This window comes from Schistocerca serialis, chromosome 11 (genome assembly GCF_023864345.2).
Source record: "Schistocerca serialis cubense isolate TAMUIC-IGC-003099 chromosome 11, iqSchSeri2.2, whole genome shotgun sequence".
NCBI lineage: Eukaryota > Metazoa > Arthropoda > Insecta > Orthoptera > Acrididae > Schistocerca > Schistocerca serialis.
Window position 1 is genome coordinate 41,507,912 of NC_064648.1, and position 22,266 is coordinate 41,530,177.

General features: G+C 37.9%; 1 protein-coding gene across 2 annotated transcripts in view; it reads left to right on the forward strand.

Moving 5' to 3' along the window:
• The window catches only part of LOC126426976 (uncharacterized), a 141,691-nt gene that overhangs the window by 2,176 nt on the left and 117,249 nt on the right, over positions 1–22,266 (forward strand). Inside the window, exons 2-3 of one of the 2 annotated variants that reach the window (XM_050089134.1) lie at positions 15,861–16,034; positions 20,471–20,619. In XM_050089134.1, the coding sequence (XP_049945091.1) occupies positions 20,548–20,619 (72 nt within the window). In that variant the 5' untranslated portion in view covers positions 15,861–16,034; positions 20,471–20,547. The remainder of the gene's footprint in view (positions 1–15,860; positions 16,035–20,470; positions 20,620–22,266) is intronic. The other variant, XM_050089133.1, reaches the window with a different exon arrangement.

Below are 22,266 nucleotides of genomic sequence, written 5' to 3' on the forward strand. Positions count from 1 at the left end.
GATTCCACTCATCTGCTTTGACCTATGGTGTGGTGTGTGACATCATTACGGTATGGAGTTTGTGAGTTGGTTGTGTTTGTAGATGTTGCGTTGTTGTATTTGATGGTGTCCCCTGGTGATGGATGTGGATGTGCTGAGTTTAACTTAAGGTATTGTGTTTATTTGAGTTTTGGTTGTCATTGTGCTATGTGGTTTTGATTTAGGTAGGTGGTGCGGTAACGTGGGTTGTGGAAGTGTATTCAGTGAGTAATTAAGGTACTTTATGTGTTTGGCTTGTGTGTGTGTGTGTGTGTGTGTGTGTGTGTGTGTTATTTTGTGTTGTTGCATGTTGTATATTAATGGTAGGTCAGTTGTGTTTTGATTGATGCAGTGAATATGGCGCATTTCGTGTTTTGAGTTGTGGGGGGTTTGGTGCCACTTTTCAGAGTTGTGTGTGTTTGTTTTGTGGTATCGAAGAAGTGGTTGAGCTATATAGGGCAAGGAAAACTGTCTGATTCCTGTGGTTTTGTTGGTGTAGTGGAATGCTGTCAGTTAAATTGTTTTTGGATATTATTTGTTTTTGGATGAAGTGGTGGTTTTTTAATTGTTGTATATATGGCTTTTCCCCACCCTAAACTCCCAATTTTCCACAGTTGCCTGTTAGTTTCATTTTATTTTTGGAGTGCAGTGTTAACCTGTCATTTTTATTTTTGTTTGCATTTGTTGTCGTATCTGTAGTAATGTCATTGTTGTCATTTTGTATAAGTTGGGAGTAGCCGTTTCTGCCATATTGATGACGTCATGGAGCAAAGCAGACTTGTGGAATCGGATCCTTCGGTAATGCCGAAACTTTTGCCATAGTGATGTTTAGTTTGAGGGGCACTCAACTTTGTCAAAATTTTTACTCAATCCAATCTAGCCAATGTTACAAATGATGATGATAACAACACAAACACCCAGTCCCCAGGCAGAGAAAATCCCCAACTTGGCCGGGAATTGAACCCAGGACCCTGTGATCCAGAGGCAACAATGCTAGCCACTAGACGCCGAGCTGCAGACTTTTGCCATAGACGATTCAAAATGTACAATCACACTATGGTGTATTAATTTTGGGCTTTGGTCAAGTAATTGTATAGTTTAATGTTAATTTCCCGGCTATATTATGATGGTTTTTTGTGTCCATTCTTGAGTGACAGGTTTACGAGGGCCGTTCAGAAAGTAACCTCCGGTTGATTTAAAAAAATACACCAAGTTAAATAAAAATATTTTAATATATACATGTTACAACTACATCTTTGCACTATTTTTCTACATAGTCTCCATAGCAATTGAGGCACTTATTGTATCTCTTCACAAGCTTTGAAATTCCTTCTGCATAAAAATCACCCACTTGTGCCTGGAGCCAGCCTGTGACCGCATCTTTGAGCTCTTCGTCGTCACCAAACCGCTGTGACCCGAGCCATTTCTTCAAATGCATGAAGAGGTGATAATCACTTGGCGCCAGGTCTGGGCTGTAAGGTGGATGGTTGATAACGTCCCACTTGAAGGACTCAAGAAGGACCGTTGTTCTGCGAGCAGAGTGAGGACGGGCGTTATCGTGCAAAAAAACGATACCGGGAGTCAGCATACCACGGCGTTTGTTCTGTATAGCCCGTCGTAACTTTTTTATTGTTTCACAGTACACGTCTTGATTAATGGTCGTACCACGTTCCATGAATTCAACCAACAACACCCCTTTGGCATCCCAAAACACCGTTGCCATCAGTTTTCTGGCAGAAAAATCTTGCGAGGCTTTTCTTGGTTTGGTAGGCGAATTTGAATGTGCCCACATCTTTGATTGTTCTTTTGTCTCAGGGTTCACGTACTTAATCCAGGTTTCGTCACCGGTCACGATTCTGTTTAACAATGGTTCTCCTTCATCCTCATAACGTGACAGAAAGTCTAATGCAGAGGCCATTCTTTGAGTTTTGTGGTGGTCGGTAAGAATTTTGGGCACCCATCGTGCACAGAACTTACGGTAACCCAATCTTGCTGTCACTATCTCGTACAAGAGAGTCTTAGAAATCTGTGGAAAACCAGTAGACAACTCCGACATTGAGAAACGTCGATTTTCACGAACTTTTGCATCAACTGTCTGAACGAGTTCGTCAGTCACCAATGATGGTCTACCACTCCTCTCTTCATCATGAACGTTTTCTCGTCCACTTTTAAATAAACGTACACATTCACGGACAACTCCTTCACTCATAACTCTTGATCCGTACACGGCACAAAGCTCACGATGAATAGCTGCTGCAGAATATCCTTTGGCTGTAAAAAACCTTATGACAGCACGCACTTCACATTTGGCGGGGTTTTCTATTGCAGCACACATTTAAAACTGCCACAAAAACTAAACTAGCGCAGGTACGACGTTCACTCAACCACGACTTGATGCCGACTGACCTGTTGAGTGCGTGAACGCACAGATGGCGTCGCTACTCCCCCCACAACCCGCATTGTGACCAATCGGAGGTTACTTTCTGAACCGCCCTTGTATTTTCCGGATACAACTCTGATAGTGGGGTAGTAGTGTAGCAGTAATGCCTGTAAAATTAAATGTTCTTGTGATAATTGCATGCAGTAGGGGTGGAGCTGAAAGTAAACACTGAAGCTCATATTTGAGCGAATAAAATGGTATTTGCAATTTTTTTGCATGATCTTTTGTGGCTTCTTATGAGTTCTAATATGAAAATTGGTCTCAGCTACCATATTTTTCCAGTTAAGGCTATACTTTAAAATGTATTTTTTGTGATTTTAATGATGTATATTTCATTTGCTATTTTAGATACAAACAATTCAGCTGGCAGAATATAGCTGTACAGAGTGGTTGTGTGGGGTGGGTTCAGTAGTGGCTGTGTTATTGAAAGAGGTGTTTACTAAATGTTTAGGCAGCAAAAAGGATCATGTTATATATGTGTTATAGCAAAAATGCAGGAAAAGATGAAGTTGACTGTTTGATGAGCCTCAAGATTCATTTGTTTAAACAGACACTTTCATTTCTCCCCCCCCCCCCCCCCCCCCCCTCCTCTGAAAATTTTTGTGTTGTCAGTAAGTGTTTTCGTTAAGAGTTCAGAGTGGTCTTTAGGTGATATCTGGGTTGCTTTAATGCTAATCTGATGATAGTCTACTTTTGGTCACATCGCTGATGTGTACAACGGGCAGTTTGCTAGACGAAAACTATGTTAGATGCTTTAAAGAGAAGTGCTGTAGGGAATATAAGGAAATGAATACACAATTCATATTAAATGGAGATGTGTTTCCATGTATATATTTGTGATAGAAAAAAAACTAAATTCTAATAGTGATTCATTAGATTAAACCATTTTCTAGGAGAAAGGAGTAAAAACAGTTTTGTCATTGACTTGTGAAATCCGTGCATGCTATATTCTGATTCACATGTTTGACATATTTCTTCATTTGGCTTTAATTCGAAATACCTGTCTAGAAATGATATGTGTTTCAATTTTTCGTCAGGTCTTAAGTTATTTCCTTCCTTATTGGAACTTAATTTTAATGCCATCCAACTGTTGTGTTTGGAGATGGTGATTTATGTTGACAATAATGAAAATAAAGATTATTAAAATGAAGAGTGCTTGACACTACTGTAGCAAGTGAGAGGTGTGTGTCATAGTTTGATCATTATTGAAATCAAACAGTGGAAAACAGCTGCTGTTGTGGAATTAATGTTCTTCTTCTTGAAATACCATCTCATTGCTTGATTTCAGTGTGTTACACATTAATAATACACTATGCTGAAAAGCTTGTCACCTTATACTTCAGAAGCTAGTACTTTTTATTGAACTGTGTTCTTTTTTTCATTCGTACTGTTCTGTGAATTGTGTCAAGAAGGAGAATGTTCGTGTATGTATAAAGAGCCAAGATATACATTAATAACTTGTTAGAGGTGTCATCTACTCAACCAGAACATTTATTTTTCAAAGATTTGATAATTTCCTTATTTCAAAAAGAGGTTGTTAGATGAAACTTCTCTGATCAAAATTTTTCAAAACTGAGTCTTCCATGTACTGCCTGGCCTTTTCTTTTGAACTATTCTCACCAATTTTTTCTCATAGACTTAAGAAGTGATTGTTATATACATTGGCTACCTGTGCACTATTGGTTAACATGATCTCATTCTCTTTAACAGTAATACTACCTAACCCAGTAGTTGCTTTTCCTGCCTCTCTTCTAACAACATTTCATATTGATTTGATTTTATTGCTGGAGTTGTTAATTTCTTCTCTAACATACATATTTCTTGATTTCCTTACAACTTTTCTCAGTATGTTACAATAAGTTTTAGAGTGTAAAACTACTTCTGGATCTTTACTAGTTCTTGCTGTCTCAAACAGTTTTCTTTTTCTTTCTGAAGACACTTTAATACCTGTAGTAATCCAAGGTTTCTTTGAAAAGTTTGTGGTATTACATTTAGTAATTTTCTTTGGAAAACAATGTTCAAAGAGCGATATAAATTTATGCAGAAATATGCTGCATTTATCATTAGCATTTGGCTCATTATATACATCTTCCCAGTTTACATTTCCTAAACTTTCTCTGAAGTGATCTATAGATACCGGGTTGAGCACCCTCACACTTTTACTTAATGGATTCTGAAGTGTACATCCTGTTAGGTTTTGTAAGGTAAGCAGTTGTGCATCATGGTCAGATAATCCATTTACCACAGGGAAAGCATGTGTTTGTTCTACATCCTCTTGCTGTACAAATATGTTATCTATTGGAGTACTACTGTCTTGAGCTATACATGTAGGGAAATTGATCACTGATTCTAAGTAATATGCTGTTAACAACACTTCTAGTTCACTTTTCCTATCAGAATTGCTTAGAAAGTTAACATGGATATCACCACAGATTAATAACTTCTTCTTTTTGTCTGACAGACAGCATAATAGGGAGTCAAACTTTTTTATGAATAGCTCCCAATCTCCTAGTGGAGACCTGTACACTGTTGCTAATATCAACACAACATTATCTAGCTGAAATTCACATGCACAAACCTCAAAGTGCTGATCAACACAAAATTTGCTTACTTCAACAGTTCTGTATTTATACCCTTGTTTTATGAAAATGGCAACTCCTCTTTTATTCATACTAGATTTACAAGTGTAAGATGCTAAATTATACCCGTTTATTCTGACATTTTCCATCCCCACAGTTACATGGTGCTCAGACAGACAAAGTATATCAATCTCATTCTCATTTTTGAGATAATCTATACACATTATGAGCTCACCTACTTTATTTTTTATTCCCCTGATATTTTGGTGAAGTAAGTTGATACCACCCTTAGCTTTATCCCTATTTGCTTTTCTTCTATTTTCCTTGGTTGTTGTCTGCCTGGAATTTGGCTTTAACCTTAAAAAAAAACCTGTCTGCCTGGTCCCAGTAACCACAGGGATCAGCCCTCGTGTGACTGCGGCCCCCCTTACAGTATCTGCTAATAGAGAAGCTAACTTATCTTTCCCTTTCCTATTAAGATGCAGGCCATGTGTAGTGTAACCCCACCTACCAATAGCATCAACTGGAACAACACTCATGTGAGACTTTGCTGGTGTCTGGAGCATCCCGTTCAGTTCAGTGTTAACACACCTTACAGCAGTGTTTACCCAGGGCCGATCATGGTGCTGAAAGACCTTCACAAACCCCAAATTCGTGTGCCTAGTTTCTGCTCCTATTTTATCCATGTCACTCCTAATACTATATCTTGGTTTCATAGCCAGGCTGTTTCCTGCACCCCCAAATATAATTACCTGATCTTCCTTCTCAAAGTCCTTGCATAACTGGCCTAAGTTTTCTGTCACCTGGCTAAGGCTAACACTTGGTTTCACGAAACTTGTGACCTGGTACTCTGTCCCTAATTTCTCCTGAAGCTGTTGGCCCATACCCCTCCCATGACTGCTACCTATAAGCAGAATTTATCTTTTCCTATTCTGGTTTTATCCCGACCTGTCTTTTTTCTTTAAGCTAGTATTCTGCTTCAACCAACATTCAACTACATCTGAATGAGGCCCTTCCTCTACTACTTCAGATAGCATGCCAAACTTATTTAATAACTGAATTTCAGAAGTTTTATCAATGGTTTCCCTTTTTCATCCTTTACTTGCTACCTTTTCCCAGCGCCTAGAATCCTTTTCCTCCCTTGGCTTACATAATTCCAAATTTGTGATTTCTAATTCAGCCTTAAGGGCACAAATCTTGGCCTCCTGTTCAGTGATTTTTCTGCCCTTCTAGCCTCATTATCTAAACTAAACACTAATTTAAACAAACTTATAAACTTGCTTCAGAAACTTTTAATTAACTGCACAAATTCTGGATGAGAGACACAAATTAATTTAACTTTGAAGCACTAAGCATAGTCTACACTTGTACGAAATTTACACCCTAGTATGTAAACAAACTCGTGACTGCCAGCCTTTATGAAATACTTCCTTTGCGATGTTCAGAAAAGTGAAACCTTCAATAGATAGATTAGATAAGAAGTAAATGCACTAGTCTAAAATGCAATATTAACTAAATTAACTCTTATTTCAATATTAATTGCTTAACTTAGCGAGAGCTTCATACAAGCGCGTCTGCCTGGCTGCAGTACTGCAATAGACACAGATTGCTGCATGTTGATATAGGGTTTCCTGCTGCCAATCATGATTTTTCTTTACTTATTTTCTGGATGACATGTTTTGAGAAATAACTCCCATTGTCAAGGGCGTTTTTCATGTATTATGATATTTTTTGCATGATATTAGCAATATGTGAGCTGCTGCATTACTTTGGTACATTTGCTGTAATGTAGACCTGCATAGTTTTGGAATTACTAATTTGTCTTTGGTTTTAGATTGCTGTGAATTTGGTAATAACTTACAGATGTCTTGTTGTCTCATATACAGAAACTTGTACACATTGTGCATTGCCTACTCCATTGGTAATCCATGGTGTACTTCTGGTCTTCAGCCCAAAGACTGATGTGATGCAGCTCTCCATGCTAGCCTATCTTGCACAAGCCTGTTCATCTCTGCATAGTGACCACAACGTAACATCCATTTTAACCGCTTACTTTATCAAGTCTTGGCCTCTCTTTACAATTGTAACCCCCCCCCCCCCCCCCCCACACACACACACTTCCCCCTGTTACCAGATTGACTGTTTCTTGATGCCTTAGTATGTGTCCTGTCAACCAATCTCTCATTTTAGTCAAGTTGTGGCACAAATTTCTTTTCAGCACATTCTCAAAGCCTCTAGTCTCTTGGTGTCCAAACTGTTTCTTATTCATGTTTCACATCTGTACAGGGCTGCACTCCAGATAAATAATTTCAGAAAAGACTTCCCAACACTTAAATTTGTATGAGGTTATTGGTAATGATTGAAGGGATTTCACAAATTTGCTGTAGCTGTATTATTTGACATATTGTCACAAGACTTTCGTAGAGAAACTTAAAAAGTTTTTCTAACATGTTACAAATGCTCTGCATGCCCCCCTTACTGATTGTGCACATATGAAGTGAATAATAAAGTTCTTCCCATGTTCAGCACAACAGGTCCTTATTAATCTGTTCAAAAGCACTGATGATGCAAGCCCATAACATATAACATATGATGCACATGACTCATTCACAAACCTCATACAAAAAAAATCACTTGGTATTAGTTCGAAGATAGTGGAGGCCAAGACATGAGTTGGTGATCACCACCACCACCGATCCATGAATTTCCAATTGAACTCACAAACATCTTGATGGAAGTGGTGTGGAGCACCATTCCATTCGTAGATGTCGTCCACACTGTTTGCACTGTTTGTCAGCTTAAGTGCGCTGTCTGCAAAAGTTCCCTGCATGTGCCCTACTCTTTCTTCATTCACTGCAGGTAGATCTATTGATTTCCTCTTGCAGAGGCATCCTGCACATACCATCACCAAATGAAATTGCTTCAGTCGTTTACAAAAACTTTGTATTTGATGTTAAGGAATTCCTCTTTTTTAGATATTCTTTTCTTGCTATTGCCAGCCTACAGTTTCAAACACCCCCGTTTAATTCCTTTACTGGATTTTGTGTAATTTATCGAAACCACCAAACAGTTAATTATTAAGATTATATGACCGTGTGCTTAATGGATGAAAGGTTATCGGTTTTTCTGCTGTGGTTTCGGGGGTATTTCAACTGAGTGCGGCTGTTCAGAGACTGGATAGTGGAATGATTGAAACTTTGTCTATTATTAAGGACCATAAAAGTTGCGATGTACAAACTGATATTATTTCCTACTAACACACAAATTCTGAGGCAGTTGCTACCTTCACCTTACATGTCTAATTACAGTTATATCTTTTTATTGGTTGCTGATTTTCAGTACTTCATCACATGCAATGCTGATGGTTAACATTCACAATGATCCTCACTGCAATCCATGGTTGTTGCTGGCCAACGCGGTTGACGCGAAATGTGTAATTCGGCACTTGTCACTTTCTGTTTCATATCGGTATTAGTGAGGGTCAACCCCATGACGATCAGGGGGACGTGCTCACTCGTCATACTCCGGTGAACTTTACCGTTTACAACTCACTCGACCATCATTCTTGCCTGTCTCTCCCTCACTACTGCTCACTCGACACTCCCCAGTACTACTGCTCACTCGACACTAGGTTCACTGCCTCCTGCAGCGCTGTACAATCGACTCCTGTCTGCTATCGACCTGGGCGTCGTATACTAATATCTATGTTTATGGGATCGTGGATATCTTACATCCCCACCCTAAAAATCTTCTTTGTAGCCACAGGCGAAAAAGAGTAATAGGAAAAAATCATCACACAGCATATAAATGAAAATGAGGAACATTTGGTTCTAGTTCACATATTGAAAGTTACAACGTATCACAAATAATACCCTATTGACTCCGGAAGCAAACTGCCACTACACAATCATCATACAGCATCAATCTATCTTAATTAACATAGCATGCTAAAAATTTTTTACAAACTTATCTTACATTCAATTACCAAAAATCTTCACTTTCAAAGATTTGTATTGATTGTTAACTACATATTTGTTACTGGTTAAGTCTATTATAACTAGCTACAGCAAAGACAAGAAAACAAACTAGTTGAATGGCAGCTACCCCTTTGGTATGCCGTCCTTCCAGCAGAGTTCCTGCCGTCCATACTACTATCACTCTAATTTATAACTCACTTGGTCAACACACACTAAAGTAAAGGAAGAAATTCACAACTTATTCATTGGAGTCTTTAACAGAAGCAAATCCACTATATGAATATTTATTATTCATTACGCAGTGCCAGAATACTGCTTCTAAAGCTCGATGTAAGTACAACCGTACTTGACTCTGATAGCTAATTGGATACATGAATTTCTCATTACTCATACCTCAGATCAACATGTATACCTACAAATAACTTGCAAACAGATATTGCTCATGTCCTAAATGACATACTTCAATACTTCAAACATCTCATACTTCATACACTTCATTACACATAACTCCCTTAACTTAACAGCAGCTTCGACTGCAAATAAATTTATATTTATCTTCAACCTACATCAATCCTCCTTATTCTCTGCAATAACTACATAAAAATACTACTCCAGGCTCCTTGGCCTCTCTGTACATAATATTTCACGTCATTCATTCGAACAAGTATCTCCTCATGTATTTGTTTCATTATATGCCTTCCTATTTGCTAGCTGATACATTACTTCGATTCTCTTACACTTGGTTGATCTTTTCATGCCCCATAAAACAACTCTATAAGATTACACAAACTCTTGTTTGACCACCACATTTTATAAACACTGGCTTTCTGATCTGGTTCTCATTTTATTACTTCTGGCACTAGTAACTTTGTAATGTGCTGACACTAAACTGATTTTTAACTTATTGATTCTTTAACATCTCACACTCTAAATCAACAGTAACTACTTATCCTTATTTTAAATCAACTATAAATGTGCTACATCATTTCTGACTGAATTATTCGGACGACCACTACCTATTCTAACTATTACACACTAACTTTCTTAACCCAAGGATAGAGAAAGATGGTAGAGGAGTGAAACTTGAAATAGAAATAAAGTCTCACCCGGCTGGGAGTGTACCAGTCGCCACTTGGTATACCAGCAAAAGAGTTGCTGGCTCCCTACACCTACTCTGCTCTACTCTATCACCTGGGTTGCCCTTATCTTTATGTGGATAGTATCTCTTTATATTCTCAACATGTTCTTTACCATGAGCTCTTTTTGTTTGCACATATTCCGGTTCAACTGTGTTTGGGTGATCAATTCTTGTGATTCTATATGGTCCTTTATAAACATGGTTAAATTTATGTATCTCAGAATTTATTTTCTTCGATTTGGCATGCACTTTCACTTGCACCAGATCCCCCACTTGGTAAGTTATTAGCTTCACCAATTTATCATGTCTCTCCTGTCCCCTCTTTGCTTCATACTCAGTTCCACTAACTCTAATTTCTTCTCCCATGTTATGTAAATTCCAGGTGGATAATCTAATAGCTCACGAAACACACTATCAGGTTCTTGGTTAAGTAAGATCTCACGTGGTGCAAATCCCGTTGAGTCATGTGGGAGATGATTCCTGATACGTTCAAATTCTCCTAGGTACTCCTTCCATGACCCATGCTTCCTGTGACAGTACGTCCTACATAAACGGTTTAATTCCTTCGATCGTTCGGCCGGATTGGAGGCCTGTCTATATCTTGAGATTGCAATTGGTTCTATCTGATGCCTATGTAGCATTTCTTTGCTTTTTTCCTTGAATTCTTCATTTCCTATCGACATCTCTTCTATACACTTGTTGATTTCTTTATTTCCTTTGGACATATCTTCTAAACACTTGATGATTTCTTTCTGTCCTTTCTTGATTTCTTCATTTCCTTTCCTGATTTCTTGGAGCATCTTAAATATTGTTAACTGCGATTCTCCATCCTCTAGACTCAATTCTTTTCCAATAGGTTTTACTGGTGTCTCATGGTAACCGGTTGAATGACCCAATGGGCTGTACATAGAGATTCCACAATTACCAATTCCTGACTCATCCTTGTCCTCCTGCCCTATCTCCATTGTTCTAACTACCTCCTCCACAACCTTTTTTTGTTTCAATTCAGGACCCATTCTCAACTATTCACTATGCACTGATAAGAAAAATAAAATAATATCCTTGTAACCCAAACACTCACTAGTTAGATAAAAATTAACTCACTAGTTAGCTAAAAATTAAATAATACTTCACTGCATTAGGTTAACCCAGACTGTAAAAATAGACCTCTCCATTGAACACCATAAATGACAGAAACCTATCCAGATCAAACGTCAGTGACTGCTTTTATACACAAAATCTCAAAGTAACATACACACAACTTAAGACATATAAACATGTAGTTTACAATAAATAATGCAAATGAGACACTATTCTGTGCTGTACAGCATGAAAACGCGCGCATATTAGCATACCATGCTTCAGAGCAAATTCGCAAAAAAAAGTTAAAAAATATTGTTTTATATTTTCTGCAATTGACAAATTTAATTTGAAGGTCCTTCCGAGCTCTGAAGGTAGTGCAATATTAATTAGTCTCGTGCCAGCAAATCGTCCTCACTCACCCCTCGACGCTCGTCGAAGTCGCGCTGCTAGTCGTGTTGGCGTTGGCTCCTCCGTCGAGGCAGCTGTCAGGTGAAGCGTCGTTGTAGCTGGTGTGGTGCCGTGTTCACTGTTTAAGTCTTGGTGAATCGCGCTGACGCAGTCTCGTAGTTTGGTGGTTGGCGACGGGATGGAGCTGCTGTCACGTATTTCATTGATCGGCGGGTAGGTGGCACAGACGTTATTTATTTCGAGGGTTCGCCATTAGATGTGGAACTCCGCGTCGTCATTGTTTCTATTTCAGCCACTTGGCTCCGCTGTAGTCACTGGTCAGTGTGGTACATCTCCGCTATCTAAATGCTTGCTGTCGCGGCGTGTGGACCTTCTTCACTGCTTCAGATGCTTAGGTTAGCCGCTCACAGAGTCTGGGTGACGTCATCCAACAATTAAGCGACAGTCAACACTCGCAAATGCAGTAACAGTTTATTAGTCCATATCAAATTGAGCGATTTACACCGTTCAAAAGATAATTTCGGATACAAAGTCATTTGAAAACATGCTCTTGATACTTTCGTAACGGAATTTTGGCTGGTTCACTCGTGGTTATGCACAACCATGCCTTTTCTTAGAGTATGAACTTTACAGCAATTCACACAGGTTTTCCTGTCCATACTCCAATTCATTGTTTATTAACACTACTCTTGTCACTTCAACTCGTAAAAACAAATTGTTTACCGTTTCTCAGTCACTTCTGCACTTATTGTCTTTTAAAGTCACTTTTGCACTTATTGTCTTTTAAAGTCACTTTTGCACTGTATTGTCTAAATAATGTGCTTTGTCCCCGCGATTTCTAATTTCACCATAAATGTCACACTGTTTCTAGTTGGAATACTATAATTTTAGTCACGGCAACGACAATACCAAATGTCTTTCCACTGAAACGAAAAATTGAGGTCAATAAACCATTGTTCGGATCCGAAGATTGCGACTGTCCTTTTCACGGGAGCGAAGATAAAACAACCCCTTATAATTCCTTTACTGGATTTTGTGTAATTTATCGAAACCGCCAAACAGTTAATTATTATGATTATATGACCATGTGCTTAATGGATGAAAGGTTATCGGTTTTTCTGCTGTGGTTTTGGGGGTATTTCAACGGAGTGCGGCTGTTCCGAGACTGGATAGTGGAATGATTGAAACTTTGTCTATTATTAAGGACCATAAAAGTTGCGATGTACTAACTGATATATATTTCCTACTAACACACAAATTCTGAGGCAGTTGCTACCTTCGCCTTACACGTCTAATTACAGTTATATCTTTTATTGGTTGCTGATTTTCAGTACTTCGTCACACGCAATGCTGATGGTTAACATTCACAACAATCCTCACTGCAAATCCATGGTTGTTGTTGGCCGATGCGAAACGTGTAATTCGGCACTTGTCACTTTCTGTTTCATATCGGTATTAGTGAGGGTCAACCCCACGACGATCAGGGGAACGTGCTCACTCGTCATACTCCGGTGAATTTTACCTTTTACAACTCACTCGACCACCATTCTTGCCTGTCTCTCCCGCACTACTCACTCGTCACTCTCCAGTACTACTCACTCGACACTAAGTTCACTGCCTCCTGCAGCGCTCGACAATCGATTCCTGTTTGCTATCGACCTGGGTGTCGGATACTAATATCTATGTTCGTGGGATTGTGGATCCCTTACATCCTAATGATGTTATTGGGAAACCTTACACTTTTTGTTTGTACTTAAATTTTCATTTGCTTTTCAATGTTCTCCTTCGTTTCTTTGCACTGTGCTCAGTGTATGGACTGAAAAGCATTAGGGATAGATTACAATCCTGTCTAACTCCCTTCTGAACTATTGCTACCCTTTCTTATTCTTTGCCTCTTGTAACAGTAGTCTGGTTTCTGTACAAATTGTGAATAATCTATCATTCCCTGTATTATAACCCCATTACCTGTGGAATTTCAAAGTGTGTAGCCGAATCAACATTGTCAAAACCTTCTATGTCTACAAATATTATAAACACAGGTTATGTAAGTCATATAATCATTATTATCTTGCATTATCCTTCATTTCTCTGGAATCCAAAGTGATCTTCCCTGAAGTCAGCTTCACCCAGTTTTCCCATTATTCTGGAAATGATTTGTGTCAGTATTTGTAACTGTGACTTACAAAACTGATGATTTGGCAGTATACGCACCTCTTGGAATCTACGTGCTTTGGAAATCGAGTTATTACATTCTTCTTGAAGTTTAAGGATATTTCATCTGTCTCATATACCTTGTATACCAGGTGGAAACGTTTCACCATCACTTGCTTTCTCAATGATCTCAATAATTCTGAGGCACTGTTTTCTACTCTGAGGGCCTAGTCTTAGGTGTTTCAGTGCTCTGTCAGTCATCTCACACTGTCGTATCTCCCACTTCATCAACATTTACTTCCTCTTTTTTCATGTAATAATATTTTCAAATTCATTTCCCTTGTGCAGACCTTCTGTAAGTTTCCTTCACCTTCCACCTTTCAGCTTTCTGTTCTTTTCTTAGCACAGGCTTGCTATCTGAGTTCTTGATATTCATGCAAATGCTTCTCTTTTCTCCAAAAGTATTTTTAATTTTCCTATAAGTGGCCTCTATCTTTAGCCTAGTCATTCATTCTTCAGAGCATATTAAAAATGGAAACACACTATAACAAATAATCACAAAGATATTGTATATATTGCCATCAGATATATGTTGCTGCAGATCACCCACAGGGTGAGTGTGCTATTGTTTAGTGCATAACACACGTAAAATGCACTTACAATGGAATTAATTCCCAAAAAGGTATCTTGCAGAAAGTGAGTGAAGGGAAATCGTAACTAGGAACAGCATATATTATTTTCAAATAAAGAAAACCATTGATTTTACAGACTTTCACTAACCATTTCAAATACATTAAAAAGAGCTAACACAAGCTAGATAATTATATGATGTATAACCTCAGTACATGTTCATGTGAGGTGACATGGTATTTAGTTGTATTACATTCAGTTATTTATACCTCTAGTTTGTGAAACACTGTTCATGAATAATCTTCTGTTCTCCTCACAAATTTGATTTCTGTGCTCTATACCTTATTTCTAAGATCATTATTTATCCTGTTATTCTTTTCCCTAAACATCCACTCCTGTGAATAAGAATTGATGGACTCATAAGTTTATGAAATTTTAGTCTTGTTTATTGCCTAGTGTTAATTCTTTTTTTATGTTGTAGTGGTGTCACGCATATTTCTAAATCCAGCTGGTTTCACACTTTTGATCTTATGGTGTTTGTTGGAGGGTACATCAGGCTTCTCTAACTTTCCTGCCCTTTCTTGTTTCATTAGGTAAAGCTGCACAGAAAGAATAACTTTATATGAGTTCTCACATCTCCAGTGGTAGGAGGGACATCTTGCCAGCCCATTATAACTGCAGAGGGGTGAGGAGCAGTGAAGAGAAGCCTTCCCACAGTGCTGATGTGTTAGCCGCAGTTTGTGTCTTGCACATATACAAAAGCAGAAGTGACACACATGGATATATTCTCAGTGCTCGGAGGGGCAAGGGGGATAGTTAGTTCCAATTTCCTCTGCTGCTGTCACCAACAGTAAAATGGGTCTTCTTTTCATTGACAGAGCAGTGCATAATACTGTGCAAACCAGTGAAGTGCATGATAGAGGGCACAGGATTGAAAGTGCTATGGCCCTTGTGGGCTACATGAACATTGTTGAGGACCACTTGCATTTGTTCATGCTTGATGTCTTCAACAGTGATGGCACCTTCCATGAGGATACATGTCTGTGTGACAAGAAAAGCCTGATAGGGAACTCACATTGTTGTATTGGCACCCAATGTAGTATATGTGTGGTACTGTCGATACTAGTTCTGTGCCTACAAAACACCAGTCTGTAATTTATGGGAATTGCAAGATGTGCATAGGCTTTTGGTGCCACCTGCTTCCATAAACATACTAAGGCTAAGTCAAATCCATACCCTACAGAATTGCTGCCATATCACATTCCAGAACTGGACCAACACACTATTAAGCAGATGGTCAAGATGTCTGAACTTATCAGTGTATTTCCCACTTCTGTGTGTGAGGAAGGCTGTCACCATTTCTTGAAATTTTCCTGTTATTTTGTGTTGTTCCATTCTGAAGATGCTGTCCTAACATTTGGCATGGTATTTTTCAGTGTGCTGGTCCTAATGCTGTTGCAGATAAACATGAACTGTATTTAGTGTAACGTCAGTAAATAGAAGTGGTCACTATTACGTTGAGCTGCTGCTCTCAGGAAACAAAAAACAGAAGGTGTGTAGATGGCAAAATGGAGGAGAAGCAAGAGTGTTACTCTGCTTCAAAGAGCGTGGTGAGTTTCTCCATTTGCTCGACGATTTCATCCATAATTTGTATATAATGTACTCTTGAATTTTTGTTATCATAATCTTCAGCCCGGAGACTGTTTTGCTGTCTCTCCACGGTATTATATCCTGTGCAAGTATCTTCGTTTCTGCAAAACTACTACACTCTACATCCATTCCAACCTGTTTATTATATTCATGCTTTAGTCTCCCTCTAAATTTGCCAACCTCACACCTACCTCTGTTACCAAAGTGATGATTCTATGATGCTTCGGGATGCTTCCTATCATCCAGTGCCTCCTTTTGGTGAAACTGTGCCTGAAATTTCATTTCTTCTCAATTCATCCTGTACCCCCTGATTAGTTGTCCAGTCTACCCCTCTAATTTTCTAATTCAAGCTTATTGTATAACACCACATTTCCAAAGCTTCAATTCCTTTCTTGTCTCTATTGCATATCATCCACATTTCACCTTCTTATATGGCTGTTGTGTTGTTGTGGTCTTCAGTCCTGAGACTGGTTTCATGGAGCTCTCCATGCTACTCTATCCTGTGCAAGCTTCTTCATCTCCCAGTACCTTCTGCAACCTACATCCTTCTGCATCTGCTGAGTGTATTCATCTCTTGGTCTCCGTATACGATTTTTACCCTCCATGCTGCCCTCCAATACTAAATTGGTGATCCCTTGATGCCTCAGAACATGTCCTATCAACCAATCCCTTCCTCTAGTCAAGTTGTGTCCCAAACTTCTCTTCTGCCCAATTCTATTCAATACCTCCTCATTAGTTATGTGATCTACCCATCTAATCTTCAGAATTTGTCTGTAGCTTCTGTTCTCTTCTTGTCTAAACTATTTATCGTTCATGTTTCACTTCCATACAGGGCTACACTCTATACAAATACTTTCAGAAATGACTTCCTGACACTTAAATCTATACTTGATGTAAACAAATTTCTCTTCTTCCGAAACGCTTTCCTTGCCATTGCCAGTCTACTTTTTATATGCTCTCTATTTCGACCATCGTCAGTTATTTTGCTCCCCAAATAGCAAAACTCATTTGCTACTTTAAGTGTCTCATTTCCTGATCTAATTCTCTCAGCATCATCTGATTTAATTCAACTACATACCATTATCCTCGTTTTGCTTTTGTTGATAGGCATCTTATATTCTCCTTTCAAGACACTGTCCATTCCGTTCAAGTGCTCTTGTAGGTTTTTTGCTGCCTCTGACAGAATTATAATGTCATCGGCGAACCTCAAAATTTTTGTTTCTTCTTGATGGATTCTAATTCCTACTCCAAATTTTTCTTTTGTTTCCTTTACTGCTTGCTCAATATACAGATCAAATAACATTGGGGATAAGCTACAACCCTGTCTTACTCCCTTCCCAACCACTGCTTCCCATTCATGCCCTTTGACTCTTATAACTTCCATCTGGTTTCTGTGTAAATTTTCTAGATTTTACCACTGCCACCTTCAGAATTTGAAAGAGAGTATTCGTGTTGAAATTTTAAAAAGCTTTCTCTAAGTCTACAAATCCTAGAAATGTAGGTTTGCTTTTCCTTAATCTATCTTCTAAGATAAGTGGTAGGGTCAGTATTGCCTCACGTGTTCCAACATTTCTACGGAATCCAAACTGATCTTCCCCAAGGTTGGCTTCTACCAGTTTTCCATTCGTCTGTAAAGAATTCATGTTAGTATTTTGCAGCCATGACTTATTAAACTGATAGTTTGGTAATTTTCACTTCTGTCAACACCTGCTTCCTTTGGTATTGGAATTATTATATTCTTCTTGAAGTCTAAGGGTATTATGCCTGTCTCATACATCTTGCTCACCAGATGGAAGAGTTTTGTCAGGACTGGCTCTCCCAAGGCTGTCAGGAGTTCTAATGGAATGCTGTTTACTCCCAGGGCCTTTTTTTGACCTAGCTGTTTCATTGACTTGTCAAACTTGTCACACTGTACCCTATCTCCCATTTCATATTTATCTACATCCTCTTCCATTTCCATAATATTGCCCTCCAGTATATCACCCTTGTATAGACCCTCTCTATACTCCTTCCAGATATCTGCTTTCTATTCATTACTTAGGACTGGTTTTCCACCTGAGCTCTTGATATTCATGCAAATGGTTCTCTTTTCTCCAAAGGTCTCTTTTCTCCAAAGGTCTCTTTGATTTTCCTGTAGGTAGTATCTATGTTACCCCTAGTTATATATGCCTCTACATCCTTTCATTTGTCCTTTAGCCATTCTGTTACCGAAGAATTTATACTATCCCTTGTCTTTCCACCTACTTGATCCTCTGCTGCTTTAACTATTTCATCACTCGAAGGTACCCATTCTTCTTCTACTCTATTTCTTTCGTCCATTCCTGTCAATCATTCCCTAATGCTCTCTCAGAAACTCTCTGAAACCTCTGGTTCTGTCAGTTTATCCAGGTCCCATTTACTTCAATTCCCAGTTTTTTGCAGTTTCTTCAGTTTTAATCTACAGTTCATAACCAACAGGTTGTGGTCAGAGTCCACATCTGCCCCTGGAAATGTCTTACAATTTAAAACCTGGTTCCTAAATCTCTGTCTTACCATTATATAATTTATCTGTAACTTTCCAGTATCTCCAGGCCTCTTCCATGTATACAAACTTCTTTCATGATTCTTGAACCAAGTGTTAGCTGTGATTAATTTATGCTCTGTGCAAAGTTCTACCAGGTGGCTTCGTCTTTCATTCCTTACCCCCATTCCATATTCATCTACTACATTTCCTTCCCTTCCTTTTCCTACTATTGAATTCCAGTCACCCATGACTAATAAATTTTTGTCTCTTCACTATCTGAATAATTTCTTGTACCTCCTCATACATTTCATCTATCTCTTCATCTTCTGTGGAGCTAGTTGGCATATAAATCTGTACTACTGTGGTAGGCATGAGCTTCATGTCTATCTTGGCCACAATAATGCATTCTCTATGCTGTTTGTAGTAGCTTACTCGCACTCGTATTTTTTTTATTCATTATTAAACCTACTCCTGCATTACCGCTATTTGATTTTGTATTTATAACCCTGTATTCACCTGACCGGAAGTCTTGTTCCTCCTGCCACTGAACTAATTCCCACTATCTCTAACTTTAACCTATCCATTTCTCTTTTTAAATTTTCTAACCTACCTGCTCGATTAAGGGACCTGACACTCCACGCTCCAATCCATAGAATGGCAGTTTTCTTTCTCCTGATAATGAGATAGCCTTCAGAAAAAAACCTTCAGAAATGAGTTCCTAACATTTGAATTTGTATTGATATCAAAATTTTTTTCTTTTTGAGATATACTTTGCTTTTGTATATTTACATTTTATATCATCTCTGCTTTAACCATTGTCAATTATTCTGTTGCCCAAATAGAAAAACCCATTCACTGCTCTTAGTGAAGATATGCAAATATTTTAATATATTATTCTCCAAGTAAAACCAAGGAAAAAAGTTCATATAAACATAGGTCCACAAACGTTTAGTTACAGTGTTACGGCTAATAAAAGATTTTGCCTGAAATTTAGCAACTTCGCCAATATGAAGCCATCACAAAACAGTACAAGGTTAAAGTAAAGTACGATTTCCATTTATATTGTTGTTATTGATATGGTGAATCTAATAAAACATGCCCCAGATGTGTATCTGCAATAGTTTTCCATAACATCCAGAGAAGCAAAGTTGTAATTTCATAAAGTTTTTAATTTATTAACTACTTTGTCCAATTTGTTTTTTAAATTTTTGACAACTGCAAAAAGTTTTCAGCAGAAGTTGTAGAGAATTTAATTTCAGAAAAATGATGGTAGTAATGTTAACTGAAACTCTATGAATGTGTCAGATAATCTGCTTTTATTAATACCATAGCACATGTGATTCATGTTAAACAAGAACAAAATTTCAGTGTTATGGATGTTGTACAGTGTGCGTGCAATTTCATATTACATTTCACAATAAATGTTCAAAAATCTCTCTATCTTGTTCAATGCATTTAGCTGCACATGTATGAATAGATTATAAATGCTAGGTAGAGAACCTGTCTCCCGTAACATTCGAAATACACTGCTAATGGTTCGCACATTTAGAATCTTCAGAGTTGGATAATGTACATGATATTTGTTAACTGCAACTGTAGCATTATCATCACATTAACCATAAATAAACACCATATCAGCATATTCATCTGTTGTAAATTTGAAAGGCATCCCTATTTCATGAATAATCTACTAACTACAACAGTTACTATGTTATATCACTTAACTACACTGTTATTAGTTCTTTCACTTAATAATACAGAAAACTAACTCGTTTCAAGGTTAGGAAATGACTGAAACAACTCACTAACGGTTGCCAACAGAGACATAAATGTTTCTACATTCTTAATGGAAAGTAAACAAATTTACTTATATAATTATCTTTGTTTCTCTAGATGTTCTGGAAAACTACTGCAGATGTATGTCTGGGACATGTTTTATTAGACTCACCAGACCCATAACAACAAAATAAATGGAAATTGTGCTTTACTTTAACCTCGTAGTTTTGCGATGGCTTCATATTAGCGAAGTTGCTAAATTTCAGGTAAAATCATTTGTTAGTCATAGCTCCATAACAAAACATTTGTGGACCTATGTTTATATGAACTTTTTTCTTTAATTTTACTTGGAGAATAACATATTAAAATATTTGGATATCTTTGTGAATCACCCTGCATTTTACAACTGACAAATTCAGAACTTTAAAAACTGTATTCCTATTATTGCTGTGAAAAGCATTCTTTAAATAGTATATCTGGGAACTTGATTTATATTATGCTTTTAAAAATGTTAATTAAACAGAAAAAATTAAACTATTCAATATCTTGAGTATATTTACTGTGATCACTTGCTTTATCACATATTACTAGTACAACAGCATTGTTATGAAATAATTATTCTGTTGGCGGAGTTGGCTGACTTGTGCTAGCTACTTTCGAAATTATCATGATTCCAGATTTTAATGATTTTTCATTTTGCATGAGAGGCACATTAGAGCTACACATCCTTCAATTCCAACAATGAGTGCCCTTCATCTGTGAACTTTACTTTGTTAAAATATTGTATTGTATTCAATATTCTTGCAGTATCACAGAAAGAAAATAATTTTTATTATTCATCAGTTTGAATAGCTTTTTCCTTTGGTGGTTTGTATAAACTTGAAATTAATTCTGCAGGCATGGAAGTGGGGTCCACACATTAATGATAGGTTTGAAACTTCATTGTGGATTAAAACCATGTTTCAGACTGGGATTGAAAAATAAAACCTTGGCTCATTGACTGAGCTATGCATTCACAACTCACTTCTGGACCCCCATTTAGGGAAATCATGGAAGACCTGCCGGCACTGAAATGGAAGGTGACAGGGATAAGACTGAAATACTGTATTCATTATTCCAGAATTTTTGACCATGGAAGATCATAATATGACTTTGCTATCAATCATTGCACACACAGAGACATCAATATGTCAGACATTGAGATAACTGATGGAATGTAAAATAAATTAAAATCATTCAACAGTTTAAGGGCATCTGCACCAAATGACATGCCTCTGAGGTTCAGCAGAGATCACGTAAAAGAACATGCTCCCCTCCAAGCATTATTTTATCGTAGGTCATGGGAACAATAAACAGTAACAAGCCACTGGAAAAAAAGCACAGGTCATTCCTGTTTATGAGATTATTTGACAGGAGCACATAATATGAGCTTATGTCACTGATATCAGCCACTTACTGGATTATGGAACATGTTCTGTGTTCACTTATTACATTTTTGGAAGATAAAAGTCTCCTCTATAAAAACCAGCATGAGTCCTGTACCCAGAGATCTTATGAAACTCAGCTTACTTTGTTCGTCCATGAGACCCAGAGCAGTATGGACGTTGTTGCCCAGGTCGAGATGTATTCTTCAAATTCTGGAAACCGTTCAGCTTACTGAGTGTGAGACAGGGTTGTAGCCTATCCCCGATGTTATTCACTCTGTATACTGGGCAAGCAGTAAAAGAAACAAAAGAAAAATTCGGAGTAGGAATTAAAATCCATGGAAGAAATAAAAATCTTGAGGCTCACCGATGACACTGTAATTCTGTCAGAGACAGCAAAGGACGTGGAAGAGCAGCTGAATGGAATAGACAGTGTCTTGAAAGGAGGATATAAGATGAACATCAACAAAAGCAAAACGAGGATGATGG